Source organism: Malaclemys terrapin, chromosome 12 (assembly GCF_027887155.1).
Source record: "Malaclemys terrapin pileata isolate rMalTer1 chromosome 12, rMalTer1.hap1, whole genome shotgun sequence".
Lineage (NCBI taxonomy): Eukaryota > Metazoa > Chordata > Testudines > Emydidae > Malaclemys > Malaclemys terrapin.
Genome location: NC_071516.1, coordinates 4,095,708 through 4,119,655, shown reverse-complemented (window position 1 = coordinate 4,119,655; position 23,948 = coordinate 4,095,708). Strand labels below are relative to the sequence as shown.

Genomic DNA, 23,948 nt, shown 5'->3' with positions numbered 1-23,948 from the left:
TTTGAAGTTTTTCTTTAACATTTCTACATTTTGATGGACATTTTCCTTAGCTTAGATTTTCTTACTAAACTGAAAACCATTTTTCCTCAGGCCTCATTGAAAAATTGTAATAGAAATTTGAGGGGTAACCCAACTCATCTCCCCACTGATGTAGGAACATGTTTCCAGCTGTACCTTTATGACTGTTTGACAAGTCTAGTTTTAAATGTCCCAAACGATGGGGCTTCCCTTCACTAGGAAGACATTCCACCTCTTGGGAAGTTTTCCTTAATATCATAAGCAAAAGGCCTCCCTTTCGTAATTCCACACCACTACTCCTAGTTATGGCCCTTTGTACTATACTGAGCTATGGGAGAAGGTGAGAGGAAGTCTGGCTTTAAACGCTGTGCTTCATGTGCATGTTTGGAGGGTTCCCCATGACATTTGTGTTCTGCCCAGAGAATGCCGTTCTCAGAACAGGCTTTCTCAAACAGTGAGGCCCCCTACTGGGGGTGCAGGGAAGAGTTTCTGAAAGGAGCCTGAAAATCTTGTAAATTTGAAGAGGAGGAAGCAAGAAAATGCAGATCTCTGTGTGGCCTTTTCTTTTACATCACCCCCAAGGAGCTTGTTCCACCTCCAACCACATTCTCTCCTATGCACCCATCAAAGGCTGCTAGGAATTCCATCCTCTGCAGTGATTCCTCATGGCCACAGGCTGGCACTGTCATGAAGGCCAGGGAAACAGTCTCCGTCCTCAATGCTACCCGGGGTGGAGGCAGCTGCTGTTTCAGGGGTACCACCATGGCACTGAGGCTCCCTTTGAGCCCCTATCCCCTTGGCCCATTCCCTTTGGAGTCCTTAAACATTGTCTCCCACCCAGGTTTCCCCATGAGCCCTCCTTCCCCCCAGTGAGACTTGCAGGTCACTCTCCCGTCACCATGTGGGAGACGTAGTCTTTCCCCAGGCCTGTAGGTGCTGCACAGCAACCACCTCCTGCAGCGCCGGCCTGAAGTGCCCCAAAACCAAGAGCCAGGCCTTGAACTCAAAAGTTAGGGAATGCCAGAGTTAAGGCTACATGGGCAACCTCAGTCTGGCCCCCTTGTGTACATGCATTGGGGTGCAGTCTGTAATTACATGCTATTTGTCCCACAGGACCCCTGCCTCCTCTAGGACTTTTCAACCTTTCTTTCTGAGCCCCCCACCCCCAACATGCTATAAAAACTGTATGGCCCCCCCGTGTCACAATAACTGGTTTTCTGCATATAAAAGCCAGCGCCGTAGTTACGGGGTAGCAAGCCGGGCATTTGCCTGGGGCCCCTGCATAGCTACATTGCTCAGGCTTTGGTTTCAGCTCCAGGTGGTGTGGGGCTTAAGGCCTGCGCTTCGACGCCATGCGGCGGGCTTCGGCTTCCTGCCCTGGGCCCGAGAAAGTCTAATGCTGGCCCTGTTGGCGTCCCCAAAACCTGCTCACAGCCCTCCAGGGGGCTTCTGACCCCCGATTCTGCTGCTCTAGTGGACAGGATGGATGCATGTGGAGTCTGGATTAAGGGGGCATGGGCAATTGTAAATCTGGCATTCCCTAAATGTTGCATACTTGGGTTTACAGCCTTAACATTTTTCACGTTTGTGATGCAAGTCCTGTAGCCTGGAGTTTAGAGTGGAGGGCGCTTGCTGTTACCATTTATTGGCGAGCAGTGGAAAGTGGCCCAGAGCTGCTTGAGAACGCCAGATGGGCAGAAACTCTGTAGGGGAAAGAGCTCTCTGCTGCCATCTACTGGTGATCAGGGAGAAGAGACCATTAGCCAGGCCTCATTTGCATTTTTGTTATGTAAAAGCTTTAGGGGTGGTGGTGAAAATTAGTTTTTGTTTTTTGGGTGAAAGGATAATGAAATGTTGTTGTTCTTGCTGAGTGATAGAAGGCAAAAGAACTGCACCAAATGTGCCCTGGATGAGGGGTCACCCTAACCAAATCCACTCTCTGGCAAGGTTGGATAGTGAAATATGGACAGACTCCAAAAGGCTAAATATTGTCTCTACTATACTGAAAGAATCACAGCTGAGTTAAATGAAGATGACTCAGGACCAGACTGTATAGTATTTCCCCTAGGGGTTGCAGATGGGCCTGCTGAGCTCTGGAGTTTGCTAACCAGGGATAATCAATGATGAGTGAAGTGCAGTAGCAGAGGGGGAAGGTGACTGTGACAACCAAACAACAATGAGAGGGTGTAATAGGAGAAGGAGAAGGGGAGAGAAATTGTTAAAGGGACGTTTTCTTATCAGGTATCACACCCAGTGCCGGCTCCAGCGTTTTTGCCACTCCCAAGCGGCGGGAAAAAAATAAATAAAAGTCGCGAGCGGCAGCACTTTGGCGGCACCTCTACCACTGCCGCTTCATTCTTCGCAGGCAATTTGGCGGCAGGTCCTTCCCTCTGAGCGGGACTGAGAGACCCGCCGCCGAAGAGCCGGACGTGCCACCCCTTTCCGTTAGCCGCCCCAAGCACCTGCTTGCTGCGCAGTGCCTGGAGCCAGCCCTGATCACACCAGCCCTTCGGGAACTGAGCTGATCTTCTGCCAAAGATACCATGGGGATGGGTGATTTATTTTATACATACATACATGTGTTGTTACTGTTCCTGAGTTGATTCTGCATCCCCTTTTCCTTAAATGTCTCATACTCACACTCCATGCTTGCGAGTGGGGAAGTATTGCCTATTAAAGATGCCCAGGAAAGGCATTTAGTTTCCCAGGTATCTGGGGAGGGGCTTGAGCTGGTATTTGTTTCATTCTGAAAGGAACCCTAGATATTTTTGCGGATACAGACTAACACGGCTGCTACTCTGAAACCTAGATATTTGAAGCTGGTTATTTTTGCTGCTAACTACTCCTGGCTGAAGGGTTACTCTAACTTAGTCTAGAGTAGACTTTACCCTTTTTCATGTCAGTATAATTTCAAGTCCCAGTTCTCCTCCACTTCCTCCCGTCGTGGATTCTGAAGTGGGGTTTGGGACCATTTAATGCTGGTAAGCATCTTATTGCATGTTAAAAGTGGCTCTAATCTAACAAAACGTATAACAGCCTCAGCAATCAAAGGCAGTGACAGTAGAGTGCCTGCACGTCTTGCTTTAAATACATTTGGGGGTCTAGGTTTTGCCCATTCGTTATTGCTGTGAAGTGTTTTCCTTCCTGTAAGGGGGTGGGGGGGGACACATGGAAAAACAGACCCTGGCCCCAGCTATATTGAATACACACAATAGGTAAAATGGGCAAGAACCCCACTAGCTCTTCCTACGCGCTGAACCGTTAGTAACCTGGTGTAGAGGTACCCGCTGCCCTCTAGTAGATTTGGCTGCGGCCACTCCGGCTTCGGGTGGTGGAAGTGGGCCGAGGGAGAAGCTGCCGTAGCTGAGGGGAAATACACATCTCCCCTGGGCCCATTCACCCCCGTCCACCATGGGCAGCTGTCTCCTTTCATGCCTAGCTGCTCACCTGGCCGCTTGCGCGCCATCACTGCTTCAGCGTAGCGGCCGCAGGCTCACAGTGCAGTATACGCTGGGACACACAGGGAGCGAGCAGCCTGAGAAGGGGGCAGGATGAATAGCTCCTCACCACCCCCCGTTTGCCCTCACAAGGGCTTGGCAGGCGCCTCTTCACCAGCAATGCTCCAACGGAGAAGGGAGATGTTATTTTCCCAAAGAGAAAACAGGACGCCACACAGGGGCCAACCTGCAGCCCCCCCTGCCTTCTGCCAGCAAGGGTGGGCTGGCCTGAGACACCCTCCCTTCTCTCCCCACATGTGAGGCTGGCATGAGGCCCCACTGTCCACCTATGCAGCCAGCCCAAGCCCCACTGCCACCCACACAGGACTGGCCCAAAGCCCCCATCGACACCTCCCCAGTACCTGCATGGGGCCAGCTCAAGACCCCCTGCTGCCTGCCCATGCACAGCTGGCCTGGCCAAAGCCGCTCTCCCTGACCCTCCCTCCGGTGCAGGGCTGGTATTGCCACTTGCTTCCTCTGTGCCCCATGGGGGATGGCACATCCCACTTTTTTGGCACCCTGGCACTTGCTGACTGGTGACCAGTTGGCTGGGACGTATATCCAGTTTTGCCAAACAAAGCCGGCCGGCCAGGACAGGGCTTAAAGACGGGACTGTCCCAGCCAAACCGGGACACAGGGTCACCCTACCAGGGAGGTGCTGCTGCAAGAGAGCATGTGTGTGCACATCCACACACACACACACCCGCCCCCTGGAGCCTGGTGTCTGAGGCTTAGCTGGGCGGTGGCGTGACCTGCACCCACAGGGCTGGTTTAGTGCTGCAGGACAGGACACCCGCTGAGCCCCTGAGGCTGCTGTTGGCCCAGGTGTCCTGAGGGGGCAGTTGGGGGAGGGCAGTTTACTCTTATGCCTGCATACGGGGGTGGGGGGGAGCTGCAGCCTTGCTGTGCATTGCCTCCAGCCAGGAGTTGTTTGTAACACGCCCCGCATTGCTCTGGTGAGGAGCGGCGGGTGGCCTGCCATGGCGCGAGCTGCAGTATCGGGTGATGGGCAGCAGGGGGAGCCCGAGCTCCACCTGGCCCCGCAGCAACACGCCCATGCGTGGCTGGGGCAGGGCAGCTGAGCCGAGGGGGGAGCAGGTCAGTGCCGGGGGCGTCCCTTAAGGCCTAGGGCCGGGGCCTGCCCCTGACACTTTGCTTTGGCTTGTGCCAGCGACAAGTGGCGCCCACCTACTTCGGCTCGGGTCGCTGCCAGCCAGGGGGCGGGAGGGGCGGGCTTTGCCACAGCCGGCACCTGCCCTGTGGGGGGCTACACTGGGCGGAGAGGATAGAGTCGCCGACTTTCTGCTTGCAGAAAACCGAACACCCTTGCCCCGCCTCCTGCCCCTTCTCCAAGGCTCCTCCCACCCACTCACGCCTCCCCCCCCCGCACTCATTTTCACCAGACTGGTGCAGGTGGGGGCAGGGGGGGTGAGGGCTCTGGGGTGGGGCTGGGGATGAGGGGTGCAGGAGGGAGCGCTGGGCTCGGCCGAGGGGTTCAGTGTGAAGGAGGGGATGGGTTATGTGGGCTCTGGGAGGGAGTTTGGGTGCGGGAAGGGGTTGAGGTGCAGGCTCTGGGAGGGGGCTTAGGGCTGGGATACAGGAGGGGGTTCAGGGTGCAGGCGCCGGGTGGCGTTTACCTCAGGCGGCTCCCGGAAGTGGACGGGATGTCCCTGCGGCACCTAGGCGCAAGGGTGGCTCCACACGCTGCCCTCGCCCACGCAGCTCCCATGGCAGGCCAGGGTTTCCAGCCAATGGGAGCTGCGGAGCCAGCACTCGCGGCAGGCGCAGAGCACGGAGCTTCCCTTCGAGGGGGGAGCTGTGTATGTGCCTGACGGGTTAAAGGAGAGACTGCTGCTCCCCAGAGCGTCTGACGCTTGCGCTGCTGTGCAGGAGAGGAGACGTCTCTGAGCCTTCTGCCTCACAACCCCTTGAACTCAGGGCCTGTTGGAATGAGCTGGGGTGGGAGCAAGGGAGAAGTGCGGGGGCAGCCTATACCCGGCCCTGTGCCCCTGGCTGGAATCAGAGTGGCTCCATGGGGTGTGTGCACCACAGGCCCTATAGCGCTGAGCTAAGGTAGATTCTCCTTTAGCCCACACAGTAGGGGCCTGGCCTAGATGGGCAGGAGGGCCCTACGCGGGGGCCACTGGTTGAGGGGCAGCACAATATGTGCCCCAGGCGGATGTGGACTTGCAGCAGTCTAAGCCAGGCCGCCATTGTTACTATCATGTCAGCACAAGCCTCTGTGGCCTTTAGCTGGGACCCCTGTGCAGACCCCTCACCTGGTATCTGGTGGGGCAGGAGTTCCCTTTGAGTACGTTACATCTGTTTTCAACCTGCACTCCTCCCAGCACCGCTGCGGGCTGGCCGGGCGCTAGAGCGCTGGATGGCAGGGAGCGGGGCCACTTGAGCAGCTGGTCCCACTTGAGCCCCCGGAGAGCTGGCCCACCACACGGGCGCCTCTTCCTTGTTCCCGGCTCCTCAGTTACACCAGTGCTAGAAGTACCTAGACTTTGCCAGGGTTACTTTTCCTTGGTAGCTAGTGCCGTGGTTAGGGGGTTGGGGGACCCTGACGGAGGTGGGGATACAAGATGGTTTGAGCCAGGAGATAATTTGACAGTGCCTCATTGTAGAAGAGCCATGGGTTTGCTTACGGGGACTTTCTGCGACCCCATCCTGCCCCAGGTAGAATGTGGCCACAACCCACTGATGTCAGGGCCTGATTAAGACAGAAGAGGTGGTGGCACCTGTAGGAAGTGACGGGTTATGGAGCGGCAATCACCAGGGGTGTCAGCTGGCAGAGCTCTGTCCAGCCCAGGTGGGATTTGTCACGGACAGAGCTGAGCCGGCACAAGGCCATAGTGTAGCCAGAGCTAGCCCAGCCGAGCTGCGCTGGTGCCAGCATGTTCCTTGGACTAAGCTGCGTCCACACCAGGAACACGTGGCCCGTAGAGATACCGCTTCAGCCACGCAGGCAGAGCGCTCCTCGTGACCTGGTCTCAGTTCTCTGCCTTGGGGCAGCCAGCTGCAAGCTGAGTTTTCAAACAAAACAGCTGCGTGTCTGCTGGGCGCCTGGCTGCATCCTTCCAACAGTCAGCTGCAGGCCCCGATCACTGCTGGATGGAAGCTCCATCAGGCCAGGGAGCAAGCCCAACTTGTCCCATTTTCCTTGGGACTGCAAGGGGTGACGATGCTGGAGAAAGCTCTGTGGTGGGGGAGCTGGGACCACCCAAAGGGCTGCAAGTACAGTTTACCCCGGAGGCACAAAGTTCAGGGTTTCTCAACCTTTTTGATAGCAGGAACTGGCTTGCTGCCTTCCTAAACGGTCAGGGAAATCTCAGGGACCGGCGCCGGTCTGCAGATGGGTTGTGGAGAAACAAAGCACCAGTCCTGGGAAATGCAACAAGCTGGTTCCATGCACCACATGCCCTCCGGTGGCGGCTCCATCCAAGGGTTTACTGCTCTGCAAGCTGACGGAGTCACTCCATTGGTGGCAGGAGTAAAGGCCACAGCCCCAGGCCCCAAGCCAGGGAAGTATTTGTGTACAAGTCTAACTTCGTGTCACCCGCTCCCGTGTTCCATTCCCCACTGGTGAGTACTAGGGATGGGGCATTACACACCCAGCTCCCACCAGCCCCACTGCACGGCCCTACGATCCAGCAGCCAGCGGGGTAGATCAGCCGCCCCACCCAAACTCCTCCCCCCCGAGCCGTGCACAAAAGGCAGACAGAGGAATGAATCTGAAAAACACAAATCTTTTATTTCTCTTGTCTCTGACAAACCCTCCCTTCCAGGGGCACACGATTCCGGGCACAAGAGGGACCTGAGCGAAGCACACGTGCGACAAATAGCATCGGCCCAAATTCCACTTGCAAAACCCTGGAAGAAAATTTGAAAAAGGGGCAGCCCGAGCAGAGCCCGCCCCAGCCGCACCCCTCCCTGCCAGGAAGTGCCACAATCCCGGGTCCCAGAGGGCAAGTCCCTGGGCCGGTTTTGTACATTCTAGCCCAGGTCATTCCAAGGCCGGTTTCACTTGTTCTGTTTATTTTTTTTAATTGCCGTTTACAAACCCCCCTTTCACACATTGATTTTCCTTTTCAAAGTGCTGTTTGGCTTCATTACTTTTCCCCGGCCAAGCCTGGGCTCCCCAAGGGCCGTGGTCCCTCTTGCCTCGAGCCAGCAACCTGGGCCGGTTTGCGCAGTTGCGGGAGATGGCATGGCCTCTTCCTGTCTTCCCCACCAACCGAGCTCAGCCTAGCGCGCGTCCCCCCCGGCTCTGGTCCTGACTGACGTGAGCAAGTGCTGGGATCCCACAGGAGCCGATCGCAGGCTCGGACTGCACCTGCTCGCGTTCTTCATCTTTGCTTTTTCCTCCAGTCTGAACAGCTCAAATGAGGACTGACTAGGCTGCAGGGCTCCTACAAAGTGCATGATCATGCCTTCCCCTTTGTCAATGGGGCACCATGGGACCTGGCACGTGGTGCCTCACCCCCCCTTCGCGATACACTCGGCCCTCTTTGGAAGGAAGTGCTGGCTCAGCTCATGCACGGGCCCTGGTGCATTCTTCCACCACAGAGCAGCTGTCTGCCAGGGCACTGGGGCTAGTTTGCAATGCAGGCTCAGTACCTGTAATCAGCAGTGGACGGTAGGCGACAGGGACTAGAGAAAGGGCTGGTCTGACACCCGTTCCTGCCCAAGCTTTGTGGTCTTAGCCAGGACCTCAGGTTCCTAAAGGAACCCACGAGGGCCAGACAAGGGACAGGAAATCCAAGCAGAGGGACCAACAACCCTGCTTCAGTGCAGCTGCAAAAAGCATCAGTACCTACAAAGACCCCTAGTGCATGAACCTGTCAGTGTCCCACACGGTCAGAGAAATGTGTAACATCACGCAGCCTGGGGAAACAAACAAGCTACATTCATTGCCCGATGACCAGCAGGTTCACACAGGTCAGAGCTAAATTCACCTCTAGGGAGGGGGATGGCTCAAGTCCCCTGAATTGTGACTGCCTGTACAGAGGGCATGCGGGTGTTCGGAGTGTGGCTAGTACGTAGCACATCTTCGGTCCACCCAAATATCTGTTACGTATTCCCTGTTCATCTGGCTCAAAGAACGTATCCATTGCATTAGGAGAACACACAGCTCCGTCAGGGCACTCGCCGCAACCAGTTACCTTCCCTCGCCGCACAAAGCCGAAGGCGACACCTCTGTGAGCAGCAGCAGTGAAGCTAGAATTGGTGAAACGTCCCCGCAGGGCAGGGAGCTGGTGGCCAATCTCTGGGGCGAGGGTGGCACTGCCAGCCAAAGCCATTCAAAGCCACAAAGGCGCAGAAGCCTCCGTCACTTGCATTTGCCATGGCCAGGTAGGTAGCATTGGCAGCTCTGTTCTCCCGCAGCATCAAGCTCGCTTGTATCAAGTGCCACCAGAGAAAGGAAAAAGGCCACCAGGATTCCTTGGGCAGCCACCTGCACCAACCCTCCCAGTGCAGGGACCCCTGTGTGCTGCAACCTGGAGCTGAGACAGCAATTCCAGCCAGCTGCGTGTCACAGCCCCATCCCCCATCACACCCACGGTCCTGCCAGCAGGGCCCCATCTCCACTTGATACCCGTCAAGCCAGGACCCTGCATAGCAAACCACAGAGGGGTTTTCCCACAGGGCAGGGAAGAGACTATTCTCTGCTTTATGGCTTAGGAACACGATCAGCACCCATGGGATGACCTCGCTCCTTCCAGCCTGGGCCGACCTGCCCCCTGCAGGCCGGTCCCATGCTCAGCATGCTAGCTTTAGGCAACGTTTCTACCACTTCCCCATAAATACTATTTCCAGTGGATGCGCCTGTTGGACCTTTAAAAGACACCAGCCACAGGCCTGCATCTGGGGATGTAGGATTGTCGTATCGCTGAGACCCGCCACGCACTAGAACTGCAACCCTGCCAAAACCAGCCCGAGGCCCAGACAAACTCCCCCCACCAGGAGAAATCCTCCAGTGTGCAGTGCTGTCACCTGGGACAATGCTAGGATCCCACCCTACTTCCACTGAGCCGGGGAAGCAGGAACCGAGCCCTACGGGAGGAGGTCCTGGGAATTCGTGGGGAGATCTTCCAGCAAAAGGGGATTAACATGCTGAAGAAAGCAATGAAACAGTCATTAACGCACCAGGCCCAGTGGTGCCAGCAGCACTGACCCTGTTGCTTGGGCAGCCCCTTCCCTGGGATTACGCTTCTCCACTTTGCCCGTGGCTGCAAGAGGCACACCCCTCCCCTCCTCACTTTGTCTGGGGAAATCACAGTGCAAATTCGCTTTCTTAATAAAAGTGAGTTGTGTGCTAGTGAGCAGGGCCAATCCCAGGCCCCAAACTCCCTGATTTACCCTCAGAATTGGCACACCACAGGCAGGGCTCGGGTCCCTCAAAGGGAGACTTCTGGTGACTACAGACCAGCACCAGCTTCGAACCTGTGCCCCGGCGGCGGACAAGGGTTAGTGCGAGCAGGTCCTCGCTACACCATGCAGTGTTCTACCCTGAGAGAAGCCTGGGGCATGCAACCCTCCAGCCTTCCCCGGGAGCTCCCCCAGAGACAGCGGGTTCTGCTGGATCCAGTAGCTCTGAGTGGCTGGGAAGCTCAGGAATGGTGGGGCAAGGGGCGAATATGGACCCACGGAGCTTGAGAGGGAAGAAAAAGGCTTTAGGAGGAAAATAGCCCAGAACAGCAGAGCTCAGAATGATCCGTCCTGGAGCGTGGGTGGGTGAGCTCCGTTCTCTAGAACCGTGCTGGGATACTGCCCCACCGGCTGCTCCGCTGCCTTGCTGCCCGGGGCCCTCTGCGCCAAGCCCCACATCACCTTGCTCTGAGTCTGAGCACCGGAGCTGGCCAAGGAGGCACCTGGCCAGGGGTTCTAGCTGGGGATAAGTGAGGGGAAGGTTTGGCAGGAGATTCATAGAATATCAGGGTTGGAAGGGACCATCTAGTCCAACCCCTGCTCAAAGCAGGACCAATCCCCCACTAAATCATCCAATTTTTTTGCCCCAGATCCCTAAATGGCCCCCTCAAGGGCTGAACTCACAACCCTGGGTTTAGCCGGCCCATGCTCAAACCGCTGAGCTCTCCCTATGATCCCACCAGATCAGCTGAGAAATAGAGCGGGCACCAGCTGGATCTGGGGTTTGCATCCTGACCCCTCTCCCCTGGAAGGATCCGGCATAGGCCCATGGCTAGTCAGAGCCCCCCCTACAAAGCCATTGTAACACTAGCTCTATGAACCATCCTGAGCCAGGGGTCTGGAGACCGGAGGCAGGAGATCAAGAATGATCGGACAAAGCTCCCATGAGCGGAGCCTGACAACCAAGGACAGCACCAGCTGAGCAACCAGGAGGGAGCTGCAGCCATTAAAGTCTCTCCAGCCATCTTGGGGAATTCTTCAGGGGCCGTAAAAGATGGCGGCAATTCTGAAACAGGTGTCCCAGGCCTTTGCTTTCCCAGCCCTCCCCTCAGACTGTTGCCCAGCAGAACCGGCAAAACTTCCAACCGAACTTTCGGTGACGTTTTTCAACAATGGGAAAATGCCACTGAACATTCAGAGAACCATTAAAATTCTCAGGATTATTTTTTTTTTTTTACTTAAAAATAAACCAAACCAAACCAACCTCCCCCCCCAGTTTGATCACATGGGCAGCTGTAGCATCATCAGGCTAGAATCCCCACAGCTCACCCCCGCCCCCAAAACATACAGTCACCCCTCCACACCGACAGCAGGCCAGGAATCACTGGGCTAGGCATTCCCACACCACAACCCTCCCGCTACTGTTTTCTTCCTGTGCTTCCGACCAATCAGAGCTCTATTAATGGGTGGGGGAGGGGGGCTGATTTTTGTTTTAAACACACCCAAAGAGGGCAGGTTTGTGCAGGCGATTGCTACACCCCAAATCCATGCAGGATGGAAACCGGGACACGGCGTTCCTCCATGGAGTCACTTCTCAGCCAGACACACGAGACGAACACTCCCAAACTACGGCCCTGACTCCCAGTCCTGCACCTTTCACATTCAGGAGCTCCCCCGCAGCATTCACACCAATACAGACCTGAGCAGGGCTCCCTTTCCCCCATCCGAGTTACAAACACACACTGGCCTGCCACCACTCCTAGCCAAGTCTCCCAGCACCATACACCCATCTGTGAATGAAGTCTCATGTTGTCCCCTGGAGGCAGCCAGCATTATCCTTGTTTTACACAGGGGTGAGGTGCACTGAATTCCGCTCCCACTGAAACAGATGCAGGAGGATTGATTGCCCAAAGCCATGCAGCAAGTCTGTGGGTGTGGCAGAAAAACAACCTGGATCCGTGCACCCCATCAGATCGTAACCTCCCTGGTTACGGAACACCCATTCCCAGCCCGGCACTTGGCTACACCAAGCCCTCACCTCCCTGAAAGCAATCAACCTGCTGAAGCAGATGGGACATGTAAACTTCCTCCTGTCCCTACGAAACCCCTGGAGATTGAAAGCACTCGCGAGGGGCTCAGCCCTGCAGACCAGTTCTCACCACGGTGACCTGCCACACCCGTGACTGGGGTGCTGCAGGTTTCCAGGGCTGGACCCACAGCAAGCAGGAGCAGCCCTGCTGCGACAAGGGGGAGAGCAGCGCTAAAGGAGGCGGGACCCTGCCCAAGCAGGGCCTTGAAATGCTCAAGATCACTTTCCCCTTTGGCTTTTTAAGCCGGGTGCCAGCGCAAAGCGGGACGTGCTTTAGGCAGCTGCCAGCAGAACAAAATAGCAACAACACAAGGCAGTGACCTACGCACCAGACCGGGAGCCGCGAAGGGAAGACTTTCTCACACTGACTCCTGTGGCTTTGGGCAAGGGCCGAGCCCACTGCCTCAGTTTCCCCATCTTAATGATTGTTGCTGACAGAGCTGCTGGGAGATTAATCGATGTCTGGCGGGTGGTGTAGAAGGGCTGAGTCACTGAACTATTTCCAGACGTGTTTCCGTGCAGGGGTTTCTGCAGGTAGCCTATGGCCAGGGCAACCTCCACACACACACGCTTTCTCTCCTCCGAGCCACCCTCCACACACACTGTACCTGGGGGGTGGGGTGGGGGGGCCGGGAAGGGGAGAGCAAACAGTTTTGAAAATTGCACAAAGTCCCCACATTTAATCGGTCAATTGTTCACCCACAGCCTAGCACCAAGGGCTAGTGGCGATGATCAACTTACAAGCAGAAGGGAGGGGGGACAGATGGGGCGCGTGGGGGTATTCAAAAGGCATGAGTGTGAAAAAGCCCCTCATCACCTGCCCCGGTGAGGCAAAGCGGGGATTGTGCCAAAGGGAAACTGTCAAATCGTTTACCATTAAAATACCAGGAGAGAGCCCATGGCGAAAATTATTCTAAGCCTAGAGAGGCCAGGGGCCCGACGTGAGCTACCTTAAGAGCGGCCTGGATTTTCAGTGCTGAAAATCAGGGCCCAAGAAGGCAGCTCCGGTCAGTTGCCCGAAAATCGCGGGTTACTCTCTAAAGCCTTGTCCTTGTGATTATCACTCCGCCAGCGCTAGTCACAGCCCAAACACGTGGCCGCAGGAAGAGCAGCAGAAAACCTGCCTCCCCGGGCTCTGCTACAAGTCTCTGCTGGTGCACAAGTTTCAGCAAGAGTGGCTCTCTGGACACCCCCCAAGTCCCACCTACACTGTGGGCGTAAGCGGGATTTCAGTGGTCTCCTTAGCACCACTTAATGTACTTAAACTAGACACCTGCCTAAGCACCCTGCCGAGGCCCACAGCTCTGGAGTATTCCCCCGGCACAGACCGTACTGCCCAGGCACAAAAGGCAGCAGAGGATTATTCATTATACATTCAGAATAGGGAGCTTTTTCCATTCAAATCCACCTCAGCCGGGCCACTTGGGGCACAGACAATTGGTTTTGTTTACAAAAAACCAACAACAACAGACATAGAATTGAGCCAGGCTACAAACATTGAAAAAACTATCTTACAAAATACAGCTTCGTAAACACACGCACACACAGACTCGCGTCTTTGCATCCAGCAAATGGATTTTGGGGGGATTATCTCGGACGTTAACGACCAAGGCAAATTCCAATGGAAGTTGGCCGGGTTGTTGCAGTCAAGACTGCAGGGCAAACACACACAAAAAAATGCACGAAGGGAAAACTACATTTCCCAGCAACCAGTGCTGCTTGCTTATAAACAGGGTGTCCAAAGGGGGTAGGAGGAAAGAGAAAGGATTCTGGGAAATATAGTCCCTACAGAAACAAATCTAGAGACATGCTTTTGGAAAGCAAGGAGATGAGGGTTTTCTCCATCTCTCTCTCGTGCCCTGGGAGGGAATATTTAAAATACAACCTTTAATATATTTTATTAAAAAAACACACACACAAAGAAAAGAATAAAGAAAACTCTTTGTGCAGTTTGGCTTAGTGCAAATGGGCGCGTTGACGCAGGCACTTCCGGGCGCTCTCGTTGCCACGGGAGCGGGGGTTGGTTTTTTTTTTTTCCTTTATAAAAAAACAAACAAACAAAAAAAACTTTAATACCTCATTCTGGGTGGCCACAAGTCCCCCGTCACTGCACCCGGAGAGCTGGGCTCCGCACGCAGAGGGGCGACAGAACAGGTGCGGCTGGGGGAGGGACAGGTAGTGAGCCACATTTTCCACGCAGAAAAGGATGGTCAAGAGAGGCCGCTTTTCCCAGGCACAGCTTATTCTGAGGCAGGGTTACCCCCTCCTCCCCCCCGTGTCCATCGTGGACACAGAGCTCAAAGATCTGACCACACAAGCATCTTCAAATGGTTGAGGCATCTGTGGCTGAGTCCATCTCACCCCCCCCACCCCTCAATCGAGAATTCCCTGCAGGAGTGGGGGAGATAACAGCACCGTCCCCCCTTGCCCCAGGGACGCTGGGTGTTTTAGCCCACCAGAGTCAGGACTCAGATCGGACATGGCACCTTAAAACCCAAGAGATAAAAAAGAAGGGTAGAAAACGGCTGCTCGGAACCTCGGCACATCCCAGCGGGCTGCAGCGGGAGGCCGAGCTGGGTCCTTTTCTTGGTCTAAAGTCCATTTCGGTGGCGAACTGCGGTCGGCGAGATTCCAAAGCAAAAACCACGAGGCAAAGGAGCTCTCGGCTCCAGGTCCGCTCCCCTCCTTTCCCCCGGCGCAATACGGAGCTGGCGGCTGATACTGCCGGATCCCAGCGCACGGACATCCCTGGCTCGGCCAGATCCCTGAAGGCAGTCAGACGGTGGGAGGAACGTAGTGAAGGAAGAGAAAATAGCTTATTTCCAAAAGAGAGTGATCAGAAAAGCTCCGTGCGTACGTGTGTGTAAGTGTAAAGCTTCCAAGAGGCAAGAGCACGACGCTGGCGGGGAGGAGACAGGACAAGGCTCCGCATAAAAACAAAAATATAGCGCCAGACGAATGGCTCTCAGGGGCCCGATCCCGGAGGAAACCTGATGTAAGATGGCGTTGGGAGCCGTGTCGCACCAATCGGGGTGGAGGGGGAATGAGTTTTTCCTTTCCAAGGACAGCCCCTTCCTTTCACCCCTCCCCCCCACGCCTAGAATCACCGCCCTACAATTCCTCAGAGCAACTGCAGGCCAACGGGCTCCTTTTTCCTGAGTCCGGGGCAGTTTCCGGCTAGCCACGGCCGAGTCCCTGGGGGCCAGGAGGTGGGGTCGGGGCTCGAAGGCACCTGAAGTGCAAAACGTGCAAGAAGAAAGCGTTGACGCTGACTTTCCAGAGCTCAGCGGTTCCAATGGAGCCAGAGGGGCCTGGGGGCTCGGGCAGCGGGGCCAGGTGCGGGGGGCAGGGGGACACTCAGTCGACGAACCTCTGACAAGCCTTCTTCCACCGGCAGGCTGTGCACCACATGTCCCGGTTCTCCATCCCGTACACCTTGCGGCACTTCTTGGCCTCGCCGCGGGGCTTCCTAGGAGAGAAGAACAGATGGGCCCGTCAGAGCGGGGCTCTGCCTCGGAGAAGAGCGCGCGAGCAGCACCCTCAGCGCAGGAGACAGGGCCCAGCGGGAACACAGGCCAATGCACTCCCAGGGCGCTGCTGTCCCAAGCCAACGGAGCCAAGTCCTCTGGCCAGGAGCAGCATCCCCGAGATCTTGGAGACCCGACAGGGTAGGACTGAATGTGGAGCGTTAGCAAGAGCCCACTGGCTCCCAGCACAGAGAGCTCCCATGTCTCTAGAAGCATTTAACTGGCACGGTCCTGCCCCGCCGCGCAGTTCTCCTCCCGCCCCAGGCTTCCCCCCAGTTGTGCGGCGGGTGAAAGGAGTGGGGACATGGGGGAGGCCGGGACATGGTTAGACACCAGACCTCAGAACGTGGTATCTGTTCAGTGGCGTGAGCAGACTATGCAAGGCCTTGCCAAGCTGGTGGCTGGTCCTCACGTGCCCCGTCTCCCTGAGGCCCTGTCCCAGAGACGCCTTCACCTGGTACGCTCACGGCACAAGCTGCACATTAACGTGGTGTCACGATCCCTTGAGCTGCCGGAGCACCGCTGGGCCGCCTCCCCGGGCAGCACATAGCCACACTCCAGACACGGGCCCCTGCCCCAGGGCCCCCAGGGTCTCCCTCCCCTCCTGGCCTGTGGAGAATGGTAAGACAAGGCGGCTACTGGAGCTGGGGAGGGATGTGGCTCCCAGAGCAGCCCCAGGTGGTCTTTACTCTCCACCTGTCTATGGGGCACGGATGGGATTAAACGCTCACACACCTGAAGTGTCCAGCTGCCCCTGAGCTCGGCTCCTTCCCAGGCTGGCAGTGTGGCTGGAGGGGATGGCTTAGGTGTCTATGCAACAGGGACAACTTCTCCCTAAAGCCCCAGGTTCCAGCTCCAGGAGGATCAAGTCGGGCTGTGATCCGGCAGGAATGGGCGGTTAGCACTGCCCCAACTTACCTGGTGCCCGTGGCTGGCTTTGGCACAGAGGGGGGCGCCGCAGTGACGGTCGGGTGAGGGATCTGCAGCCGCTTCTCTCCCACGCCGACGGGGCGGAGCGCAGTCAGGCAGCCCTGGGGACGACACAGCCCACGGTGAGACCCTCCTGTCACAACCAGCACTCACAGGCCTGGCAGGCGCAAACCCGCCAGGGCAGAGCAAGCATGGGGGCGAGAGCAGACAGGTCGCTGCCGGGCAGCGGCACAGACCTGCCCCCGCTGGGATCTGCCCTCTGGGGACACTAGCCAATGGGAGGGCAAAGGAGCCTTCGGCCCATGGTCCCCACACTGAGACCTGGGAGCCGAGATCCGGGTGCCAGGCACCAGAACGCACCCTATGCCCTTCCGCCTGGCACAGGCGAGGAGGCCTCATGGGGCCAGATGGAAGCAGTGACTGTCCATTTCAGCCTATGGCAGATGCCGCAGCTCCCTTGGTCTGCAGGTCTCGCAACCCACACGTGTCCTGCCACTGAAGAGGACGGGAAGGGCGAGCCAGAGCCACGGAAGCGTTAACGCTTGGGGTGGGGGAACCTGGCTCTGCCTCCAGGGTCAGGAAAAGAAGACCGGTTCCCTTCTTGTGGTTAGGGGAAAATCGGCGCCACCCGTTTCGTGGCCTAGTGGTTAGAGCAGGGCCCTAGTTCTGCCACAGACTGTGCAAGCGTGTGCAACTCATGGCACCTCTGTGCCTCAGTTTCCCCATATGTAAAAGGAAAACACCACCCGACCTCACACAGGGCACAGGCAGCTTAGCACGTGTGTGTGAAGTGTCCTGCAGTCCCCAGGCAGGAGGCACCAGGCAAGCCCAAACATTATAACCGAAGATCTAGGAAAACAGGGAACTTTTCTACCTGGCACCATTTCACAGCCCAAAAGTTTTCCACTTTTCACACCACACCCTGCAAGGCAGAAGCTGTAGCGTGGAAGCCGAATCCTGCTGGCCGAAAGCAGCATTCTGGAGTCTCTGCTCTGGAATGTGACGGTTCTAAATGCAACTGGGTCCCAATTTCATGCAAAACCAGCCCAGGTTCAAGCCAAAAACACCCTGTCAAAGGCCACAGGCTTGTCGTGAAACGGGACTTGTTTTGCAAAACGGAGACAAGACAGATGCAAACCCCTGCAGCGCACGGCGTTCCAGATCAGACGCCAGCCTGCACGGCACACGCACTTCCACTGTGTGTCTGCTGAATTCTAGCCAGGAAATTGCTCTGTGCCTCCCTCCTTTGCCTCTGATGGACTTGGAGCATCCCTCCTCTCCGAGAGCGTATTGTGCTTGGCACCTCTGGGGCAGGGACCCGTAGACGGGACGGGTTTGGGGAATGATCTGGGCTGTTTTAGTGCAGCCGCATGTCCCACTGAGGTAACAGTACGGGCCATTCTAGGACTCCGGCTGCCTCTCTCCTGCCAGCCAACACAGGGGGTGGGGGGGCTGTCTGGTTACTCACCGGGGACCCTTTAAAAACAACTGGTGACTGTGGCGCTGGGGGTGGCTGCCAGGAGATGCTGAAGCCCATCCCGCCAGGCAGGGTTTTCGAAGCAGCTGAGATGCTGACGGGAGCCATCGCCTGAAAGCCACAAACGTAACCAGGAGAGGATGAGACACATCTGGGCACGTGGACGGGGGGCGGCCAGGAGAGCTGGGGAGGGAGATGGCCCCCGCTGCCCCAAAGGCGACAAGCTGCGGGTCAGTGGCAGCAAAGGCTGGCAAGACCTCCCCGGCGTGGGGCCCAGCTCTGGCTAACACAGCACTATGCCCGCATTGCCCAGAGGGGGCAGAGCTCTGGACAGGCCTGACAGACAGCATCAGTGCCAAGAGACGTCACAGGCATCCGAATGGGCCCCCACATTCCCATCCGGCAGGCGTGCTCTGCCCAGCTGGGCAGGGCCACCACTTCCTCCGAACGCTCCAGTGGCACAGGGGAGGGAGGGGGGTCAGGAGAGATGAGCAGAGGGAGTCCAAGTCCAGCACAGTTTTGGCATTAAATGCGCTCTCAGAACCTTCCTGCCACGGGATGTTTCGGCTCCCAGGTCTGCGTGGGGCTTAGGGGCTGCCCATTCACTCCAGGGTCCTGCCTCCCACTGGCGCATGCCACACACTTGAGAGCCCCCCAAATACCACCCGGGGTGGGCAAGGAGGGACCATCCCCAAAGCCCAGCTGCTGAGATATTTCTGCCCCAAACACGAGGCGCGACAGCCCTTGATCATTTCTACCCTGCAACTGCAGCTGCTGCTTTCGTCTTTTGTCCTCCCTGAAACTTTCCAGATCTTCAGCCAGCCTCAAGCTGGACTGTGACTTCACCCACGTTTCCACACGTGCCCCTGGCTGCACCTGCAAAAGCGTCCAGGCCGCCACCTGGTGCATCCAGGTCAGACAGCCTGGGGCCAACGGCCTGACTCACACACACAAAACTGGAGCAAACACGCTTCTGGGAGCACGGCCAGTCGTGCGAGCAAAGATCAGAGGCCAGACTGAGCCTTTGTCCCACTAGGCAAACCTGCCTCCTGCAGCGGTGAGTTCCACAGGCTCGCTGCAGCACCCTGCGTAACACAAGCGTTTCCTTCCCAACAGGGGAACATGGTGGGGGCCCATGCTCCAAAGGCGCCTCCGATACCCCAGCCACTGCCTCCTTCCACAAATACCATCTGGGAGCCTTGTTTGAAAACGTTTGCTGCGCAGTCTGAGGCCAGTGGAGGAAAGTTGCACCCTGTTCTAGGAACACTCGGCAGGGCCGACGCGGGAGACGTCAATGGATTCGCACTGGGCTGAGCCCGGGATGGTCTCAGCTCAGGGACCGAGGGGCCCACACATCCCAGCATGCATTACTCTACCATCTGTGTCCCTCTTCCCCACCAATGCGGTCTCACCTGCTTTTCCACATGGCCCACCTGATAGGCGTGGTCCGTGTGGACATGGCACAGGCTCGTTGGAGCTGAATGACTCAGAGGAGACTCCACAGAGTCCTCGGGCTTCACCAGCACCGGCGGGGTTCGCTGCACCTCCAGGACAGGGAAGGCCGGGGGCACCGAAGAGGTGGGCGAGACAGGGGTCAGGCTGGACAGCCCGTCTGTCAGCGAGTCCACGTTGACGTCCAGCTCCGTGTAGTAAAAGTCCTCCTCGCCGTCGCTCTGATCCAGGTCGGCTTTGCGGCTGCACAGAGAAAGCGGAGTCAGGCGCTGGTGGCATTTCCAGCCCTGACCCAGCCACGGGGGCAAGGCCAAGGGGCCTGCCTACCTCCTGGGAGCATCCCACATGCGGATGTGTTGAGGGATAGCAGCACCTGGAGGGGTTTGCTGCTGGTCACTAGCAAGGCACTGAGAGAGACAGCCCAGGCTGGAGAGAGTTAAGGGGGCCCAGCGGGGATCCCGTCACAGTAGCGCAGCGAGCAGGGTGAAATACGCAGCTTGTTGTATTGAGCAAGATTTGCACTTCATGCATTGGTGTAGATTTTAAGTGAGGCTTTAAGTGTGGTGGCTAAGAACAGTCAGGAGGAGGCTCCCAGTTTGTTATTTTTTGTTTGCTTATTTCGGGAAAGGGAAATAAGGATGGAAAATGAGAGCAAGCAGTGAAGCTATTGCAAAGTTGGAGCTTTTCAGACTGCAGGTTGCAGAAAAAGAAAGAGAACACCAGAGAATCTTGGTACTAAAGAAACTGGCCATGGGGGAGAAGGAAAGAGCAGAGAGAGAAAGAGAGAAAACGCGAACTGGACCTCCTAGAGAAGCAGAACCAGAAACCACCGACCCCCAGTCATTCCCATCCCTCCAAAACCCCACAATTGGGACCATCTATGGCCTTCATACAACAAGGACCCTGCTCGCTGCGGCACACCCATCCTATCCAACAACGCTGGAGGGCCAGCAAGAGAGCCAGAGAGACTCCACGCCCAATCACCCCACTGATGCGGGCTGGGAGGGGATTGCTCAGTGATCTCTCGGGCTGATTAAGGGAAGGGATGGAGCAGATGGACTCCAAGACAGGAGGCTGCAATGCAAGGCTTCCTCAATGGCAGACGTAAAGGCAGGATGGGGGGAGACGAGGAAGGGAGAAGTAACCTGGAAGCAACCAAACATGGACGCAAGAGACGTGGGGAAAAAAATTGGGGGAGGAGCTTTGGCAGAGCCCGCCCTGCCCATAGGACATAATTCCTTCCTTCCCGGCCCTCCTCCTACAGCACTGGCTGCTGGTACCACCCGGAGCACTGCAGGACCCAGCGCACCCTCACGCCTACCCGAGGTGGACGGTTCGAATGTGCTTCTGCATCCCCGAGGAGCTGCTCAGAACCTTGCCACAGCTTTTCCATAAGCACTTGAACATCACCTTGGTGGAGTTCTTGGGGAAGAGAGGGAGAGAGAGAATGAATGAGGGTCACAGCTCCCACTGGGGCCCCAGGCAGCCCCGCTCCATGGGGCTCAGACCCCCACCTGGAAAGGGGGCCACAGCGCTTAATCCCACAGGCTGGGCTGAGTGTGCGTGGGGAGGGAATGTGGTCCAGTGGTTGGAGCAGGGAACAGTGAGAATTGCCCGTGTCACCAGGTCCCTCTGACTTGGGTGAGCTCCTGAACCGCTCCCCCAACTGTAACATGGGCAGTTACGCTCCCCTCTCTGGGGGGAGTTTGGGGCATTATCTTCGGTCTGCAAAGCAGCTGGGGCGCCCAGAGGAAAGGTGCTAGGCAGGGCTTAATTTGTACTGAAAGAGGTGCCGCGGCTCAAGTAATTTTTTTACATTCATAACTGATGCCGCAAGCCCAGCGGTGCTGGGGGGCTCTGAACGGCCAGGCCCAGAGGCGCCGGGGGGGCTCTGAACGGCCAGGCCCAGAGGGGCCGGGGGGCTCTGAACGGCCAGGCCCAGAGGCGCCGGGGGGCTCTGAACGGCCAGGCCCAGAGGCGCCGGGGGGCTCTGAACGGCCAGGCCCAGAGGCGCCGGGGCTATGAGCTGGCATAAATTAAGCCCTGGGGCTAGAAGAGGGGCTGCAGTAGGGAAAGCCCCGCTCGCTGCAGGGATGCAGTTCAAACTGCTCCGGCTGCCTGTTCGCTCCCATGTGCCATGCAAGGCGCTGGACTCTGACGTTCTATTACAGGCTTGGCAGGAGAGTCAGAGCCAACAACCCCTCGCTGTTACCGTAATTCAGCCCCCACCGGGAGCGCCCCTCGGCCCTGCAACCCGCTCCCCAGGCCCGTCCCAAAAAGCGAGTCCGGTCAGCCTTTAAGGCCCAGCACAATGCCCAGCTCTCCTCCCCAGCCCGGCAGGGAGGGCATGTGGACGAGGAGCAAGTTGATTATTTGGGGGAGGAGACGAGCTTTTTTCTCCTGCCTGCAGAGAGGCCTGAGTCTGCTTCGCCCCCAGCCCTGCTCCGGCCCAGCCCCCAGCCACAGTCCCCACCATGGCTCTGCTCCCAGCCCCGCCCCCAGCCCCGTCACCCCTGAGCCATGGCCCCACTCCCAACCTGGTTCCCGGGGTGGGGTGCAGACAGGGGCAAGGGGGGGGGGGGGGCGCGACCATCAAAAGTTTGGGGACCACTGCTCCGCCGGACCCTGGGGATTCCTCCCCCCAACCGCCTTCCTCACAGCGCTGCTTTTGGACAGACCCTGCAGCCTGAGCCAAACCAGGCAGCCCCACCCTTCCAGCTCCCGTCCTCCGCACCTTCCTCTTCCGGGGAATGGGGTCTCCGAAGAGGAAGTGGGTCGCTTCGGTCTCCTCGATGCCGTCGTCCAGCTGGGGGGCCGGCAGGAAGCTCTTGGCCACGTCGGTGGAGAGCGGCGGCGACGGGGTGGAAGGGGTGGAGCGGTCGCTCGGCGGGTCCCAGCTCCAGTCCCCACTGTTGTTGCTGCTGCTGCTGTAGCTGGAGGACATGGCAGGACCCTCCTTCCAGGCCTCGCAGCTGGGCTCTGCTGTGGGGAAAGGAACTCAATCACCCACCAGTCATGGGGGTCAGCCCCAGGACACGCAGACGTCAGCCCCTTCCACTGCTCCGGCAAATAAACCAACTTCGGAGCAGAGCTCTGGGAATCCCACAGGCAGAGCCGGCCCAGGGGGCATCCGGGGGACCCTCCCAGGCAGCAAGCGCCGCGCCCAGTCTGAGCTTTCATGCGCCATAGGGCAGGTTTCTCCACCGGCACATCTCCTGCATCAGAGGCAGGTAGGTTTGTCTGCTCCCGCAAGTGGGTTTTTACAGCAGGGGCTGCCATGCTTGATGGGAACCTCAAGCCATAAAGGCCTCAACTCAACACCCCCCACCTCTGCCCTTTGTTACATGTGCCGTGGGGACGTGGGGAGGTCCCAGAGCCCTGGCTAGGAGCACTGCCTCCAGTGTCCTTCACCAGCAGATCCCAGAGCACTCGACAAAGAGGTCAGTATCGGTATCCCCCATGTAACAAATGGGGAAACTGAGGCAGAGGGAGGGCAGTGACTTGCCCAAGGTCACCCAGCAGGCCAGTGGCTGAGCCAGGAATAGAACTTGCGTCTCCTGAGTCCAGTGCTCCAGCCCTAGGCCATGCTGCCTCCCATTATTAAACCAATCTCTACTGGAGGCGAGGATGAGATTTCATGCGGAGGGCAGATTATCGCCCATCTGGTGCGGCGGGGTTCTTACGCCTTCCTCCGAAGCATCTGTCCCGGACAGCAGCCGGCACCGGAACACAGGCTAGATGGACCTCAGGGCCAGTCCCTGTGCTCCTACGAGGGGACTCGGGGCCCTGAATTCCGCTCCAGGCTCCAAGGAATTCCCCACATCATGCAGGATTTACAGAGGTGTAACCGAGACAGCACATGGCCCGACACCCCCGCCTTGCCCACCTCGGGGCTCAGCATCCCATCGGTACCTGGGCTGAGGGTGCCAGGCGGGTTGCCAAGCACTAGAGGGCTAGTGGACAGGCTGGTGAGAACTGCGGCTGCCATGACTTCATCTATCCCCGCCTTGCCTGACAGCTTTCTGAAAGACAGAAAACGGAGAACACAGCGGTTAGATCCAGCTTAGAAATTCTCTGACCGTAACTCTGCCAAGCGCCCCAGAGCTACCCCGCAGCAGTGGGGAAAGCAGACGCCCACACGCCACCCTGACATCTGGCACCAACCCCGGGGCGAGACGAACCGACGTTCAGTCCACCAAGAAGCCTGCTGAGACACCCGTCTGTGGGCCCCGCCCAACACCATTCCCACAGGCCACTGCGCACCCATCACCAGGCAACCATCTTGTCGCTGCTGGCTGAACCAGCCACCCGGGGGGCAAAGGCACTTCACACCCCATTTGAGTCCCGCTCCCAACCCGGGCTTGTGTGGCTCCCACTAGCCAAACACAGGGGACAGGGGCAAGATCGTGACTCCCACATTCATTCAATGAAGAATGGGGGGGGGGGGGGAATTCGATAGCTGCTTTCAACTACCTGAAGGGGGGTTCCAAAGAGGATGGAGCTCGGCCCTTCTCAGTGGTGGCAGATGACAGAACAAGGAGCAATGGTCTCAAGTTGCAGTGGGGGAGGTTTAGGTTCGATAT

At 57.5% G+C, this 23,948-nt stretch overlaps 1 protein-coding gene across 12 annotated transcripts in view; it reads right to left on the bottom strand.

Annotated features, from left to right (window-relative positions):
- Positions 1–23,948, bottom strand: part of SLC2A4RG (SLC2A4 regulator) — a 71,172-nt gene that overhangs the window by 15,217 nt on the left and 32,007 nt on the right. For 4 of the 12 annotated variants that reach the window (XM_054045735.1, XM_054045741.1, XM_054045744.1 and 1 more), the window contains 8 exons: positions 23,278–23,387; positions 22,100–22,347; positions 20,687–20,787; positions 19,326–19,608; positions 17,905–18,024; positions 16,425–16,537; positions 15,350–15,448; positions 13,838–14,744 (listed from right to left, as the gene is read on the bottom strand). In XM_054045735.1, coding sequence (XP_053901710.1) covers positions 14,441–14,744; positions 15,350–15,448; positions 16,425–16,537; positions 17,905–18,024; positions 19,326–19,608; positions 20,687–20,787; positions 22,100–22,347; positions 23,278–23,387 — 1,378 coding nt within the window. In that variant the 3' untranslated portion in view covers positions 13,838–14,440. Of the gene's footprint in view, positions 1–13,837; positions 15,449–16,424; positions 16,538–17,904; positions 18,025–19,325; positions 19,609–20,686; positions 20,788–22,099; positions 22,348–23,277; positions 23,388–23,948 lie in introns of those variants that run through there. The other 8 variants (XM_054045740.1, XM_054045743.1, XM_054045737.1 and 5 more) reach the window with 7 other exon arrangements.